General features: G+C 39.2%; 1 protein-coding gene across 8 annotated transcripts in view; it reads right to left on the reverse strand.

Moving 5' to 3' along the window:
- Positions 1-4,916: 4,916 nt before the first annotated feature.
- MDH1B (malate dehydrogenase 1B) overlaps positions 4,917-16,460 on the reverse strand; it is a 34,849-nt gene continuing 23,305 nt past the window's right edge. For 5 of the 8 annotated variants that reach the window (XM_079130663.1, XM_079130660.1, XM_079130667.1 and 2 more), the window contains 3 exons: positions 16,274-16,354; positions 6,843-6,914; positions 4,918-5,277 (listed from right to left, as the gene is read on the reverse strand). In XM_079130663.1, the coding sequence (XP_078986789.1) occupies positions 5,267-5,277; positions 6,843-6,914; positions 16,274-16,354 (164 nt within the window). In that variant the 3' untranslated portion in view covers positions 4,918-5,266. Of the gene's footprint in view, positions 5,278-6,842; positions 6,915-16,273; positions 16,355-16,460 lie in introns of those variants that run through there. The other 3 variants (XR_013762345.1, XM_079130661.1, XR_013762346.1) reach the window with 3 other exon arrangements.

A 16,460-nucleotide genomic window follows, 5' to 3' on the forward strand; every position in this document is an offset into this window, starting at 1 on the left:
CATCATATTATGACAGATGGCATCACAGTGTGACCCAGTGCAGGAGGGAGAAAGCACACGGTGAGACAGGAAGCCAGTGTGGGAGGAGAGGCCAGTCTTGCTCTTTTTACAACAATTCTCTTTAGAAAACTAACAGGATCCCATGAGAACTATCTCAATGCCTTCTGGGGCAGCACCCCCAACTGACCTCCCACTTGGCTCCACCTCCTGAAGGTCTTACCACCTCTTAACATTGCTACATTGAGAACCTATCTTATAACACAAAGAAAAAAAAAAAAACATTCAAACCATAGCAAAGACTGAGAGTTTGTCATATAATTTTGCAAACATGGAGGTGATTTTGTGTGTACATGAAATTTAAGTTTGAGTTTGAGTGTAATGCTTACATCTGTTGTTCTTGAGCATGATGCACTTGGATTTGTGGCCTCTTTCCCAGAGATAGGCAGCATGCCTATAAGGAGGAGACTGTGCACACTCTGCAAAATCCTTAATTATGGCTCGTTTATATACAAACCATGCTTCTTTGTACCAGTGAAGTGAAAGATTTATGATTAGTGATCTCTATGAGCTCATACTTTCTGCCCAGAAAAAATTAGTCTGAGGGCAGAGCAGCTGCTCACTGTTGGGAGGGTTACCTGTTTGCTTCCAAAAGCTCAGTTGCAAGCTTGGGTAACCTTTCTCTGTCCTCTGCAGACTGAATAAGCATTCAGCTCTGAACCAGGATCATTTTGGAATTAAAGATGCTCACTTTAAGACCAGCAAAGGGGTAAACAGAAGTTTCATACTTATAATAGGGAGTAGAGGAAGGGGAAAGTTATTTATTCTACTTTTGTCTCTTGGAGTCCTATATGTCTCATCTCCATGAAATAAAAAGAAAGAAGTAATGACTTGGCCAAGTGAGAAAAGACCACTCCACAGTGTCAGACTTAAAGAGACTCCAGTGAGATTTGTGGCATTCTGTTTTAGTTAGCTTTTACACTGCTGTGACCAAAAGACTTGAAAAGAACCATTTTAGAGGAGGAAAATTTTATTTGGGGGCTCACACAATTTAGAGGTCTCAGTCCACAGATGGCTGACTCCATTCCTCAGGGCGTCAGGTGAGGGAGAACATCATGGTGGAAGAGTGTGGTGGAGGAAAGCAGGTGGGAACATGGTGCCAGGAAGCAGATGCTCCACTTGCCAAGGATAAAATATAAACCCCAAAGCCATGCCCCCGATTACTCACCTCCTCCAGCCACATCCTACCTGCCTTCAGTTACCATTCAGTTAATCCCTACCAGGGGATCAATTCACTGATTGAGTTAAGGCTGACATAACCCAATCACTTCACCTCTAAACCTTAATGCACTGTCTTACACATGAGCTTTTACAGGACATCTAATATCTAAGCCATACTCTCTAAGTAGGACAAATGTTACATACAAAGGCAAGGAAGAAACAAATCTGAGGCTTATAAAACTGTAGGTGGACTAGTACAGGTGGCGTTAAAATCCTCAAACAATTTACTGGTATGTTTGGAGAAGAATTCTGTGGTCAGAAAGTCAAATCAGGACTATAGTATCTTGGGTATAATTAAGGATAAAATGAATTAGGGGGTGATTGATTTAGGAGGTGACTGCCCACAGTCTAGGGCAGTAGTTGCTAAAGTATGATCCCCAGATCAACATCATCATCATCTCTTGGTATCATGTTAAAAATGCAAATTCCCAGGCCCCCCAAACTTACTGAATCGCAAACCCTAGATATCATAAACTCAAGACATCTGTTTTAATAGGTGATTCTGATTCATTCAGTTCTACTGGTCTAGAAGTGAAGTAGATTGTTGGCAGTAGAAAATGCTGGCAAGAATTGGGGAGAATATTAAAAATATGAGTTAATGAAGGTTTTGAACCTGGATGAATAGAAGTCAACTTTTAAAATTTTCTATATATATTTATTAATTCCCCATAAAACAAATAATTAAAAAATGCTTTTCTACCAAGTTATATAGATGTTAGCTCTAAGTGTTATAGCCATATAAAATACACAGACACAGACACAGACACACAACACACACACACATATGCACATATATATGGTCAGTACTACAACTAATAGGGGCTTAAACTATAGACTTATTCATATAATAGAATTCTAGAATTTAACCTGGATTGGGTCAGAGCCTCTTTGAAGTTAGGCCCAGGTGTCAGGCTTTTTCTGTCTTTCTGCATTTCCATCTATGCCAGTGATAGTTGTTCCCCATGGCCATAAAATGGCTACCAAGGATACATCCATTACATCTTGGTAGGTGTTAAGGTTTTGGTATTATGTGTACCCAAAAAACTCATGTGTGAGATAATGCATCAGTTTTTAGAGGTGAAATGATTGGGTTATGAGAGACTTAATTCAATCAGTGAATTAATTCCCTGATAGAGATTGAGTGGTAACTGAGGGCTAGTGGGGTGTGGCTGGAGGAGGTGGATCCTGAGGGCATGCCTTTGGGGGTATATATTTTGTATCTGGCATACATATTTTGCATATTTTTGAAGTGTCTCTCTGCTTCATGGTGGCCAGATCTGAAGCCACTTCCCTCCACCACACTCTTCTGCTATGATGTTCTGTCTCACCTCAAGCCCCAAAGAATGGAGCCTGCTGCCCATGGACTAAGACCTCTGAAACCATGAACCCCTATATAAAATTTTCCTCCTCTAAAATTGTTCTTGTCGGGTCTTTTAGTCACAGCAGTAAAAAACCAAATCAACAACAATAAAAACCAAAACAAAAAACAGACAAAAAAAAAAAAAAAAAAAAAAACCACACACACACAAAAAAAAAACTCCACAAAAAAGCCCCTTCTAAAACAGTAGCATATCATTTTAAGCAGGAAGGAAGTAGAGAGGAGGTATATCTTGCATACAGATCTCCAAAAAACTTCTCTTCATGTATCATTGTCCAAAACTGGATCACATGCCTGTCCCTAGATCAATCACTATCAAATGGGGACTAAATTAGACATATAAATATTCATTCCCAGTATTAAGCTCATCCCAACAAAATCAGAGTTCTATTAGTCAAGATGATGGGGCAAGACTGTGGGAGAAAAAAACTAACAGTGCCTGCTAAAGTGACAAGGATTGATACACACTTAACTCGTGTTTCAGTGACTGATAATTACTTTATACACAACACCTTTCCCCAAATTATACACTAATTTTTCTACCAATATCTCATCCTCCTACCTTTACCATGCCAATTTTAATAACACTGAGAATTTTTTTTCCAAAACCTCACATTAAAGTTATTTGTAATGGGGAAACCAGATGTGAGATTTTCCAAATTGGTTGGTAACAGGCTACTCTGAGAATCAGTGAAAGAGTCAAAAAAAAAAAAAAACCCAATATCTCCCTGAAAACTATTTTTAAGATGGCACCATCATTATTTTTAAATAAGTAACAAAGATTAATACTTTTCTCCCAAGGTAATTCCATATTTTATATTAATTTGGGACAAGTGTGTTGCAATAGATGTAGTGATTAAGGTCAAGGTGTTCTATTTGCATACGGGAGTCTATCCAGGGCATGCCATACGATAGTTGATATTCATGCTAGAAAGTGAGGATGAGGCTGAATGTGTCCCAAGAAGATAAAATTGCTTATGTCTCTCTCTAGCTTGATATCCATCAATTTGGAGAAAAAAAGACAAGATTATCTGATTGGCTGGAGCTTACAACTATTGGGAAAATGTCTGTAAGTGGCAGGGCCACTGTGTTGAAAGGTAATATGTGTTCATGGTTATATTCTCTGTTCCAGTTTTTTCACCTCATCCTGGGTGCTCTGTGATTCACATAACTGGTTCAAGGGAAATGTGACAGGAAGCTTTTCTTTTCACTTCTTGGTCTGAGTCACATTTTAAAATCTAGTTCACTTTTACCATGAAAAAGTTCTGCAGCTAAAGGGCAATTGCCATGTGCCTAGCTATGTGTAGAGAATTCATTCAATTATTGTTCTTTGTGACCACACTACTTTGGTTAAGGAGTCCACAAAGAAAGGCAGGGGAAGTAGAAGTAGATTAGGGCACAGACAGATGTCCTTAACACAGACATTAAGTTTTCTTCACAATCATATCACATCATGTGCTAACCTTGAAGACAAGCAAAAATCAGTCATGGTTTTGAAATTATCCATTTCATTATATTATAGAAGCAGTGTAGAGGCATGTGATTTTCAGAAAGCAATTTGAACCTTAAGAATTGTTTAAAATTATAGAAAAAGCACAGACAGCTTCGGTCTCTAATAAGACTCCTGGATTTCAAAAGTTCCTACCTGGCTTTTATTAGAAAGTTTTAATGACATTTTTTTACTTTAAGCACACAATTTTATGGTCAAAAGGCTATGTTTTTCTTCAAAATTCAGCTTGTTAAGGCCATATCTGGTGTCAAAACACTAAAAGCCTATTCAATTGAAGTTAAGATAAAAATCCATTTTGTTGTAAAGGCACTCATATCAAGCAAATCCCAGAAAGCATAGCACACAGCCACATCTTAAGATGGAAAACCTGACTAGTCCTGAAGACCTCACAGGCAGAAGTTTGTGTCTTTTCTAGTTCACTACCATTAATCTCACTCAGACAGCAACTTACTCATTAACTTGTCTCAGTTCAAGTGCTTAGAAAAGAAAGATCAAATAAATAAAGGAATGGTCTCCTTGGTTTTGGCCTAGTCAGTCAAGGCCCAGGTGGTAAGGACATGTGAGCAAACACGAACACTTAGGTCACGCCTGAGAAATTGCTGGAGAAAGGAAGTGGTTCTCTCCAAAGGATATACAAGCAAAGATGTGATGACTGACAACTGCTTAAATGTTATTTTATTTAATTTAATTGACACCAAACTATTTCTGAGAAAACACAATAATAAACAAATGGATATAGGTAACACAAATGAGTGAACTCGCATTTTGTGCCATCACAGAATTTTATTTAATTGCCTAGCACAATATTTGTAAGGCTGAAATAAATCTTCAAAATTATTCTTTCCTAAACACTGACATTCACAGGTCTTTTTATATTTGTTACAGTACCAAATAACTTTATTTTTGGTCTAATTCAATGTGTTAGAGTTCTGCAGTTTTGCCTTTGGAGTCTGTACAAGAAAGAAAAATGAAAAGATGTAACAATTTAAAAAATACATCAAGTAGGCTATGTTTTATTAGTTTTTCATTTTCTCCTTTCTTCGTTCTATTTACTGTATTACTATATTCAATTTAATTCAGTGGCCAAGGGAGTCCATGTGTCAGGCAGATTCTATGAGGAAATAAAACCACAAGATCATCATTAGATATTTTCATATAGTAAAATGAATTCTGGCCTCTCTCCTGACCTTAAGCTGTTTCCACGTGCAGTCTCTTTTGGCTCCTTTGTTTCTCATTGTGAATTATGAATGCAGATATGTTCTTGGCGCTATTTCATCTCTGGGTCTTCCTTCTCCTGAATATACCAATTCTAATTCTCTGTGGTTAGCTCCATTTCAAAAGCCTATCAGAATTAAAGATGTACTAGATTGTGTCTCTCTTATTGGACATTTACATAAGTGTGGAGACTTGGGTGAACATCCTGTTTGGTCGACAAAGAAATCTATGTCTGCCCTGTTTTCATAAAATATCAGAAGAACTCAGTTACTTACTTCAGAAACTGGATTTATAGATATATCTGGTCCATTTTCTTATTCAATCATTCATTCTAAGGGAAGGATCAGGGCTCTTGTTGCCATAGCTTTGGTTATAAAAGAGGGAAGCTAGGTTCCGGGAGAGTGGGCAAGCCAGGCTGAGTGCCTGGGGACACGGGACAGGAGAGTATTTAAAAAGAATTGCATCACAAGAAAACTGGATCTTCTACTGCCCAGTTCTGTTTGTAGATAAGAAAATACTCAGTAATGTTTTGTCTACCACCAACCATTTATGGGTTCTTGATTCTGATTTTCAGAGATGGTGTGAGGAATCAGATCTAAAAACTCTACTGTTGTAAGTAAAGAACTAACAAAATAGCATTAAGAGCACATTGAGTTTTGCACTTATTCTCATTTTCACTTATATTGTTCTTTTCACTCAAGTTTCTCTCTATGCCTGGCCCTGATAGGAGCTGCATGATATTAGACCATTTTTTTTAATGGAATCTCAATCCAAGACCATGGCTTGTGTGGAGCCAAACAGCAATCTCTACCAACTTCCTGTGAAGTTGTGACTGCACAGTAGAAATCACTGGGGAACATTCAGTGCTTGTCAGCTTCCTTCTATTCAAAAAGGTAAAGAAGTAGTAAAAACGGAAGCAGACTAGATTATTATGTTGATGTGTAATTTGTATAGGAGGATTCAGAAAATATGTGAGCCTCTGCATAAATATTTGCAACTTATATATATATATATGTATATAATATAGAGAAAGGGGGTGGGCAATCACCAGATTTCCTTTCTCAAGAGAATTCTAACGTGGCTCTCCCAGTCTCTTCCTCTGACCCACTTTCTGAGGAGGATCCTGTCTAACCATATTGGCTATTTCAAGCTTTGCAAAGAAGAATTAAGTAGAAAAAGGAAACGTGAGAAGGAAAAGACACAAGGGGCTAGAGCTGAGGTTGGAGTATTTTGGGAGAGTCTGAAGTGAATATGAGATGGAAACAGTTTCAGCCTTAAATATAACTATTGACATTTTTATTCTGCCTTCAAAGTGTTTATGAAGTGTAAGAAAGGAAACAGAGCTTTTCAAAAATTGTTCTGTTTTTTTGTCATGTTCTTCTAACTCCCACATCTAAGACTGGCCGATATGAGCCGTGAGTACGAGCACCACAAAGACTGTCCACAGCCCCGGTGACTTACCATCTGACATCACTGGATCTTTTTCTTCATCTGGGGCTTGATCAGAAAGTATGCTATCTTTATGGCCTGAAACTAAAATTAAACAAGACATGTTGGATTTAGAATATAACCAGCAGAATATGAGATGTTCTAAGCTAGTGTTTTTCAGAGGTGGTAGACCAGGATCCATAACAAAGAGTGCATTTTACGTTATAGCCCAGGATGTGCACTTGTATACATGAAAATGAAACAAAAACAAAAATTATATAAAATGATGTGATCTAATCTATACTTATCATTTCTTAAAAACCTTTGCTTAGGACTCGGAGCAGCCACTGGGGCTCCGGCGGCTGCCCGGGGGAGGAGTGGCGGGGAGAACTGTGTGGACTCAGGACACCGGGGCCTGCCCTGAGGAGGAGGAGAGGAGCGTGGCCACTTGGATTCGGAGAGACTGCGCCAGAGCTGCAGGCGGTTGCCAGAGGAGAAGCCGCGCGGCGAGCTGTTTGGAATCAGAACGACGCTTCTGAACCCCGGGGCCTGCCCTGAGGACGAGGAGGAAGAGGAGCAGCCGCTTGGATTCGGGTGAATATACGGGAACTACAGGCGGTTGCCAGAGAAGGGGCTGCGTGGCGAGCTGTTTGGACCCTGACCACTTCTGAACCCCGGGGCCTGCCCGGAGGAGTAGGAGAAGGAGGAGAAGGAGCGCGGCGGGTCCTTTGGACTCGCAGTGACTGCATTAGCGCTCCAGGCGGCTGCTCAGAGGAGAAGGCGAGTGGTGAGTTATTTGGTCTTAAAGTGACAGCTCCTGAACACAGGGGGGCTGCCTGGAGGAGAAGCGTGGTGGGACGCTTGGTCTTGAGGGACCACACCAGAGCTCCGGGCGGTGGCCCAGAGGACCCGTGCAGCGGGTCACGTGGATTCAGAGCCACTCAGAGGGACTGCTCCTGAACACCCGGGGGGTTATCTGGAGAAGGAGGAGGAACGGGCAGGGTCACTTCGACTCGGAGTGATTGATTGCCCCGGGCTACGGGTGGTTGGTGGGAGGAGGAGGCACGAAGTGAGTTTCTTGGACTCCTAGTGACCGCACCGGCATACTGGGCAGCTGTCTGGAGGAAGAGGCCTGTGGCGGGTCTCTGGGACTCAGAGCGATTGTTCGGGGCCACAGGTGGCTGCTCAGAGGAGGGGCCACGCAGCCAGGCGATTAGGTGCAGAACAGGGTCCCAGGATCTAGGAGGCTTCTGGGTGGAAGAGCCGCACAGAGACAGGCTTAGGGCGGAGCGAAGGTTCCAGGCCTATGGGCAAATTCTCTGAGGAGGGGCAGCCTAAGGAGATTCATCTGCGAAGGGTGAGGCTCCCAGGCCCAGGAGGTAGGGCCGGGCCCCTGGAAACTTTGCAGAGGAAGGCAGCCCAGCCCAGGCAGTAGATGTAAATTGAGGGGAACCTCTAGGAGGAAACTGACCAGCGAGACCTCCCCACCGGGTGAGTCTTCCCTGCTGGGTGAGGTTTCCCACAAGGACGGTAAAACCAGAGGCTCAGGCCCAAACAGGCCTTGCCTCAGCCCACAGCCTAGGTCCCCTTTGGATGACCATTGGTCAACAAGTGGAGGCACCTCTGCCCACTAGCAGGGAATATACCCCACCTGAAGGCCACCACTCCTAGAGAGGCAGCTTCCTTGTGGAGCACCGCATTATCAACCTCCTCCAAGACTTCAGCCTACTGAAGGCTAAGAGGGGATATATATAGAAATCTTCAGGGTCATTGTAAATCAACAGAGGAAATCTGCAATATCTCAGCGGTCCACTGATATCTGAACAACATGAGAAAACAAGGAAAGAAAATGCTGCAAACAAATCTAGATGTTACATCAATAAAACCCAATGACAGCATGGCAGAAGAAATGACAGAAAAGGAGTTCAGAATGTACATAATTAAAATGATCAGAGAAGCAAACGAGGAGATGAAAGAGCAAATGCAAGCATTGAATGATGAGATGAAAGAGCAAATGCAAGCATTGATTGATCGCACCAATCGACAGTTAAAAGAGCAAATACAGGAAGCAAAAGATCATTTCAATAAAGAGTTAGAGATATTGAAAAAAAACCAAACAGAAATCCTTGACATGAAGGAAACAATAAACCAAATTAAGAACTCCATAGAAAGCATATCCAATAGGATAGAACACCTGGAAGACAGAACCTCAGACATTGAAGACAAAATATTTAACCTTGAAAACAAAGCTGAACAAACAGAGAAGATGGTAAGAAATCATGAACAGAATCTACAAGAACTATGGGATATCATGAAAAGGCCAAATTTAAGAATTATTGGGATTGAGGAAGGCCTAGAGAAACAAGCCAAAGGAATGAACAACCTATTCAATGAAATAATATCAGAAAATTTCCCAAATCTGAAGAATGAAATGGAAAATCAAGTTCAAGAGGCTTACAGGACTCCAAATACACAAAATTACAACAGACCCACACCAAGGCACATTATAATGAAAATACCTAACATACAAAATAAAGACAGAATTTTAAAGGCTGTGAGAGAAAAGAACCAAATTACATTCAGGGGGAAACCAATACGCATATCAGCAGATTTTTCAATCCAGACCCTAAAAGCTAGAAGGTCCTGGAACAACATTTTTCAAGCCCTGAAAGAAAATGGATGCCAACCAAGAATCTTATACCCAGCAAAACTTACCTTCAAATTTGACGATGAAATAAAATCCTTCCATGATAAACAAAAGCTAAAAGAATTTACAAAAAGAAAGCCAGCATTACAGAACATTCTCAACAAAATATTCCATGAGGAAGAGATGAAAAACAAAGAAGCAAATCAGCAAAGGGAGGAATTATCCTAAAGGAATTGTCAAATAAAGGAGGAAACAAGTTGTGTCAAAAAAATAAATAAACAAAATTTTAAAAATGAACCAAATGACCGGGAAACCAAATCATTTCTCTATAATAACCCTGAACGTTAATGGCCTGAATTCATCAATCAAAAGACATAGACTGGCAGACTGGATTAAAAAGAAAGATCCAACAATATGTTGCCTGCAAGAGACTCACCTCATAGAAAAAGATACCCATAGATTAAAGGTGAAAGGATGGGGAAAAACATACCATGCACATGGACTCAGCAAAAAAGCTGGAGTATCCATCCTCATTTCCGATAATGTGGACTTCAAGCCAAAGTTAGTCAGAAGGGATAAAGAAGGTTATTTCATACTGCTTAAGGGAAGCATAAATCAGCAAGATATAACAATCATAAACATCTATGCCCCAAACAGTGGCTCATCTATGTATGTCAAACAAATCCTTCTCAATTTCAGAAACCAAATAGACCACAACACAATAATACTAGGTGATTTTAACACGCCGCTCTCACCACTGGACAGATCTTCCAGACAAAAATTGAGCAAAGAAACCATAGATCTCAACAACACAATCAATAATTTAGACTTAACGGACATTTATAGAATATTCCATCCAACCAAGAGTGAATACACTTTCTTCTCAGCAGCACATGGATCCTTCTCTAAAATAGACCATATATTATGCCACAAAGCTAATGTTAGCAAATACAAGAAGATAGAGACACTAGCATGTATTCTATCAGATCATAATGGATTGAAGTTAGAAATAAATGAAAGAGTAAAACACAGAAACTATTCCAACATCTGGAGGTTAAACAATATGCTATTATATGATGAATGGATAACAGAAGATATTAAGAAGGAAATTAAAAAATTCTTAGAGGTAAATGAGAACAAAGAAACATCATATCAAAACCTCTGGGACACTATGAAAGCAGTACTTAGAGGGAAATTTATTTCATGGAGCGCATTTAATAAAAGAAGTAAAACTCAACAAATAAACAACCTAACACTACAGCTCAAAGCCTTAGAAAAAGAAGAACAGAACAGCACCAAAAGTAGTAGAAGACAGGAAATTGTTAAACTCAGAGCTGAAATCAATGAAATTGAAACAAAAGAAACAATACAAAAAATTGACAAAATAAATAGTTGGTTCTTCGAAAAAATAAACAAAATTGATAAACCTTTAGCCACACTAACAAAGAGAAGACGAGAGAAAACCCAAATCACTAAAATTCGGAATGAACAAGGAAATATCACTACAGACAGGATGGAAATACAAAACATAATTAGAAGCTATTTTGAAAATCTATACTCCAACAAAATAGAAAATTTCGAAGACATCAACAGGTTTCTAGAGACATATGAATTGCCTAAACTGAATGAGGAGGACATAAACAATTTAAATAGACCAATTTCAAGTACTGAAATAGAAGAAGTCATCAAAAGCCTACCAACAAAGAAAAGTCCGGGACCAGATGGGTTCTCAGCCGAGTTCTACAAAACCTTTAAGGAAGAGCTCATTCCAATACTTCTCAAAGTATTCCATAAAATAGAAGAGGAGGGAACCCTCCCAAACTCATTCTATGAAGCCAATATCACACTGATACCTAAACCAGACAGAGACTCATCAAGGAAAGAAAATTTCAGACCAATATCCTTAATGAACATCGACGCAAAAATTCTCAACAAAATTTTAGCAAATCGCATACAAAAACATATTAAAAAGATAGTGCACCATGATCAAGTGGGTTTCATCCCAGGGATGCAAGGTTGGTTCAACATCAGGAAATCAATAAACGTAATTCACCATATTAATAGACTTAAAGTCAAGAATCACATGATTATTTCAATAGACGCAGAAAAAGCATTTGATAAAATACAGCACCCCTTCATGCTCAAAACTCTAGAACAAATAGGGATAGTGGGAACATTCCTTAATATTGTAAAGGCCATTTATGCTAAGCCCATGGCTAATATCATTCTAAATGGTGAAAAGCTGAAAGCATTCCCCCTAAAAACTGGAACAAGGCAGGGATGCCCTCTTTCACCACTTCTATTCAACATCGTTCTTGAGACTCTGGCCAGAGCAATTAGACAAACCAAAGAAATTAAAGGGATACGAATTGGAAAAGAAGAACTCAAACTATCCCTGTTCGCTGATGACATGATTATATATTTAGAGGAACCTGGAAATTCCACCAGAAAACTCTTAGAACTCATAAGTGATTTCAGTAAAGTAGCAGGTTACAAGATCAATGCCCATAAATCCAACGCATTTTTATACATAAGTGATGAATCTTCAGAAAGAGAAATTAGGAAAACTACCCCATTCACAATAGCCTCGAAAAAAATAAAATACTTGGGAATCAATCTCACAAAAGAGGTGAAAGACCTCTACAATGAGAACTATACAACACTAAAGAAAGAAATTAAAGAACACCTTAGAAGATGGAAAGATCTTCCATGTTCTTGGATAGGAAGAATTAATATTGTCAAAATGGCCATACTACCTAAAGTGCTATACAAATTCAATGCAATTCCAATTAAAATCCCAATGACGTACCTTACAGAAATAGAGCAGGCAATTATGAAATTCATCTGGAAGAATAAGAAACCCAGAATAGCTAAAGCAATCCTTAGCAGGAAGAGTGAAACAGGGGGTATTGCAATACCAGATCTTCAACTCTACTACAAAGCAATAGTAACAAAAACGGCATGGTATTGGTACCAAAATAGAAAGGTAGATCAATGGTACAGAATAGAGGACACGGACACAAACCCAAATAAATACAATTTTCTCATACTAGACAAAGGGGCCAAAAATATGCAATGGAGAAAAGATAGCCTCTTCAACAAATGGTGCTGGGAGAATTGGAAATCCATATGCAACAGAATGAAACTAAACCCATATCTCTCACCATGCACGAAACTAAACTCAAAATGGATTAAGGACCTCGGAATCAGACCAGAGACCCTGCAGATTATAGAAGAAAAAGTAGGTCCAAATCTTCATCTTGTTGGTCTAGGACCAGACTTCCTTAACAGGACTCCCATAGCACAAGAAATAAAAGCTAGAATCAACCACTGGGATAGATTCAAACTAAAAAGCTTTCTCTCAGCAAAGGAAACTATCAGCAATGCGAAGAAAGAGCCTACAGAGTGGGAGAATATCTTTGCCAATCATACTTCAGATAGAGCACTAATCTCCAGAATCTATAAAGAACTCAAAAAACTCTACTCCAAGAATTCAAACAGTCCAGTCAACAAATGGGCTAAGGAAATGAATAGACACTTCACAGAAGAAGATCTACAAGCAATCAACAAACATATGGAAAAATGTTCAACATCTCTAGTAATAAGAGAAATGCAAATCAAAACCACCCTAAGGTTCCATCTCACCCCAATTAGAATGGCGATTATCAAGAATACGAGCAACAACAGGTGTTGGCGAGGATGTGGGGAGAAAGGTACACTCATACATTGCTGGTGGGGCTGCAAATTAGTGCAGCCGCTATGGAAAGCAGTGTGGAGATTCCTTAGAAAACTTGGAATGGAACCACCATTTGACCCAGCTATCCCACTCCTTGGCCTATACCCAAAGGACTTAAAATCTGCATACTACAGAAATACAGCCACATCAATGTTCATAGCTGCTCAATTCACAATAGCCAGACTGTGGAACCAACCTAGATGCCCTTCAATTGATGAGTGGATAAAGAAACTGTGGTATATATATACTATGGAATATTACTCAGCCATAAAGAATGATAAAATTATGACATTTGCAGGCAAATGGATGAAATTGGAGAATATCATGCTAAGTGAGATAAGCCAATCTCAAAAAGCCAAAGGACGAATGATATCGCTAATAAGTGGAGGTTGACACATAATGGGGGGGAGGGAAGGGTTAGAGTTAGGGTTAGGGAGGGGGGCAAGTATAGAGGAAGGAACTACTGTATAGAGGGTAAAGAGGGGTGGGAGGGGTGGGGGGAAGGGAAAAAAATAACACAATGAATCAAACAACATTGCTCTATGTAAATTTATGATTACACAAATGGTATGCCTTTACGCCATGTACAAACAGAGAAACAACATGTATCCCATTTGTTTACAATAAAAAAAAAAAAAAAAAAAAAAAAAAAAAGAAATTGGGAAACCTAAAAAAAAAAAAAAAAAAAAAACCTTTGCTTACTTTTTCCTTTCTGTTCTATTCTAGTTTGTTGTGGGGGAGAACCTGGTCTCTTTATTCTTATCAATTTTATAATATTTAAATGACAGAAATGCTAGTGATAAAGTGATAAAACTGATTTCATTAATCACTTTTTTTTTTTTTTTTTTTTTTTTTTTACAACCAAGTAAGGTTATGGACTTTGTTTCCACAATATGGAAAGCATAGTAATAAGTACCTTTGATTTTAATGCTTATTCAACAAATAGGTCCCAAATCGACCTGAGATCAATGCCACTTTCATCACTTTATCACTAATGAAGCATTTCAGTCTGCAATAAGAGTATTACTTAGTAGGAGATCTGAATTAGTGACTAAAATTTTAATTGGCAACTTAAATTCTATGTAGTCTGGGGAATTTACACTCTGCAATTTGGCTTTTCCTCCTCTACCCTGCAAAGCTGCCCGTCATCTTTCTCCTTATGGGGCTTGTGTTTTTTCCTAGTTCCTTCTCAGTACTTTCCTTGAGTGTTGCTCGATCCCTGTTGGGTCAACTAGAATGACAGTGCTGCTACACAGATGCCCAGACACAGTTCTGGTTAACTGGGCCTCTTAAGAAATCTCCTTGGGTTAGGACTGAGTTTACCACGCTCATTTGGACAATGATTTGGGATACGTGAGAATTCTCTGTAGGACCAATGATGCACCCACGACAGTTCTGTAAGTCTGACCCATCTATTTCATGCTTCGTCCTGCCATCTACCAGTCACACTGATAACCATACAGCTGAACAGCATGTGACCCCTCCTTACCTTACTGGGTCTACTCATCCTTTTTACATCCTCTGCTCTAGCCTGGTTACCTTACTTCATATCTTCTGGAAATAATTTTCTTTTTTTTTCTTTTTCTTTTCTTTTTTTTTTTTAACATCCCAGGTTGGAACTTCTGGTTAAGTCTTGATTTCCTGAAATGCCTCCTTTGCCACATTCCTTCCCTCTGGTGGATACCTTTACAACCTCCTAAGAAGGAGGTTTTCTCTAAATCACATGAATGATCCCTACTCATCTTCCAGACCCAGGTCTCATGTTATCTCTTTTGGAAAGCTTTTCCTAATATTATATCAGGAGTCTCTTAGGTGTTCCCATTTTACCCTGGACCTCCTACCACTTGATAAGGTCTAAAAGCTTGTGTCGTCCCTCCACCCAATTATGTTGAAACCTTAACCCCAATGCACTATACTAAAGGTGGGGACTTTGGGGGTGATTAAGTCATGAGGACAGAGTCCTCATGAATGGGATTACATCCTTATAATATAGGCCCAAGGGAGCTTGTTTGTCCTTGTCTACCACATTTTGTTTTGTTTTTTGAACTGGGGATTGAACGCAGGGACACTTAGACATATCCCCAGCCCTTTTTATATTTTATTTTGAGACAGGGTCTTGCTGAGTTGCTTAGGGCCTCACTAAGTTACTGAGGCTGATTTTGAAATCATGATCCTCCTGCTTCAGTTTCCTGAGCCACTGGGATTACAGGCATGCACCACAGCACTCAGTCAGTGTCTGGTATTTTATTATAGCAACCTGAACAAATGAAGACATCTTTCAATGAGGAAATTTTTTCTTTGCTATTTCCTATGCTCCATGGTAAGTACTTTTCAGGGTAGAAATTATGTTTATTTAATTTATGTCCCTATCATATAGCACCTCTTTCCCTTCCTTCCTTTCCTCCTTCCTTCCTTCCCTTCCTTCCCTCCCTCCCTCCCTCTCTTCTTTCCTTCCTATGGGCAAAATACACATAACATGAAATCTGCCTTCTTAAAATTGTAAGGACACAGTACAGGTTGTTAACTATGTGGACACGGTGTGCAGCAGATATCTGCAACCTTTTCAACTTACATAATTGAACTAGCAGTTTCTGAATAAATAAGTGCCCATTTGTTTATCTTTAGCCATCTTAAGTCCCAGGTAGATTTCAAGTTATCTTTCTCCATCTTGCATTAAAGGCTCCTTCCTTTCCTTGTGAGCCTTTATAAGACTTATTATGTACTTTTCTTTCTTTTGCCCTGTGCTGCCCTGACTTCGTATGGTTTTTATCACCGAGTGTCTTGGCACCTCATACTCTTGTGGCTCCCTATGTCCTTGAGAGTGTGTGGCCAACCTTCCTTACTGTGTCCCCAGTGTTCCTCACAGTTACCAGGAAATAGAAGATGCACTGCAAATAGTGGGTAATTTCCTCCAAAGTTTTAAATAAATTTTAAATATGATCTTATTTTTTAGTATGTGATAAGGATGACAAATGACTTAACTCCCTTTTTGTAGTTAGTGGATGATCAAATCACTTTCTTTGAAATTTAATGTTAACCTTTAGATTAAAAAAAGGCACTTTTTCACTTAAGTGTACCTACCATTTGAGCCCTTTCGTTCTTCCTGTTTGTCATCTGTGCTGGGTAAGGAGACCTTTTTATCTTTTGGGGATAAATCATGTTCTAAAAGTCAGAAAGGTAAGTATTAAATTAATTGAAGAGATTAAAAAACTCATACATGAATCATCTCAGTGTAAGTTATTAGCAAAGATCTTCAAACTGTGAGTAT

Source organism: Sciurus vulgaris (assembly GCF_902686455.1).
Source record: "Sciurus vulgaris genome assembly, chromosome: 3".
In the NCBI taxonomy this organism is placed as follows: Eukaryota; Metazoa; Chordata; class Mammalia; order Rodentia; family Sciuridae; genus Sciurus; species Sciurus vulgaris.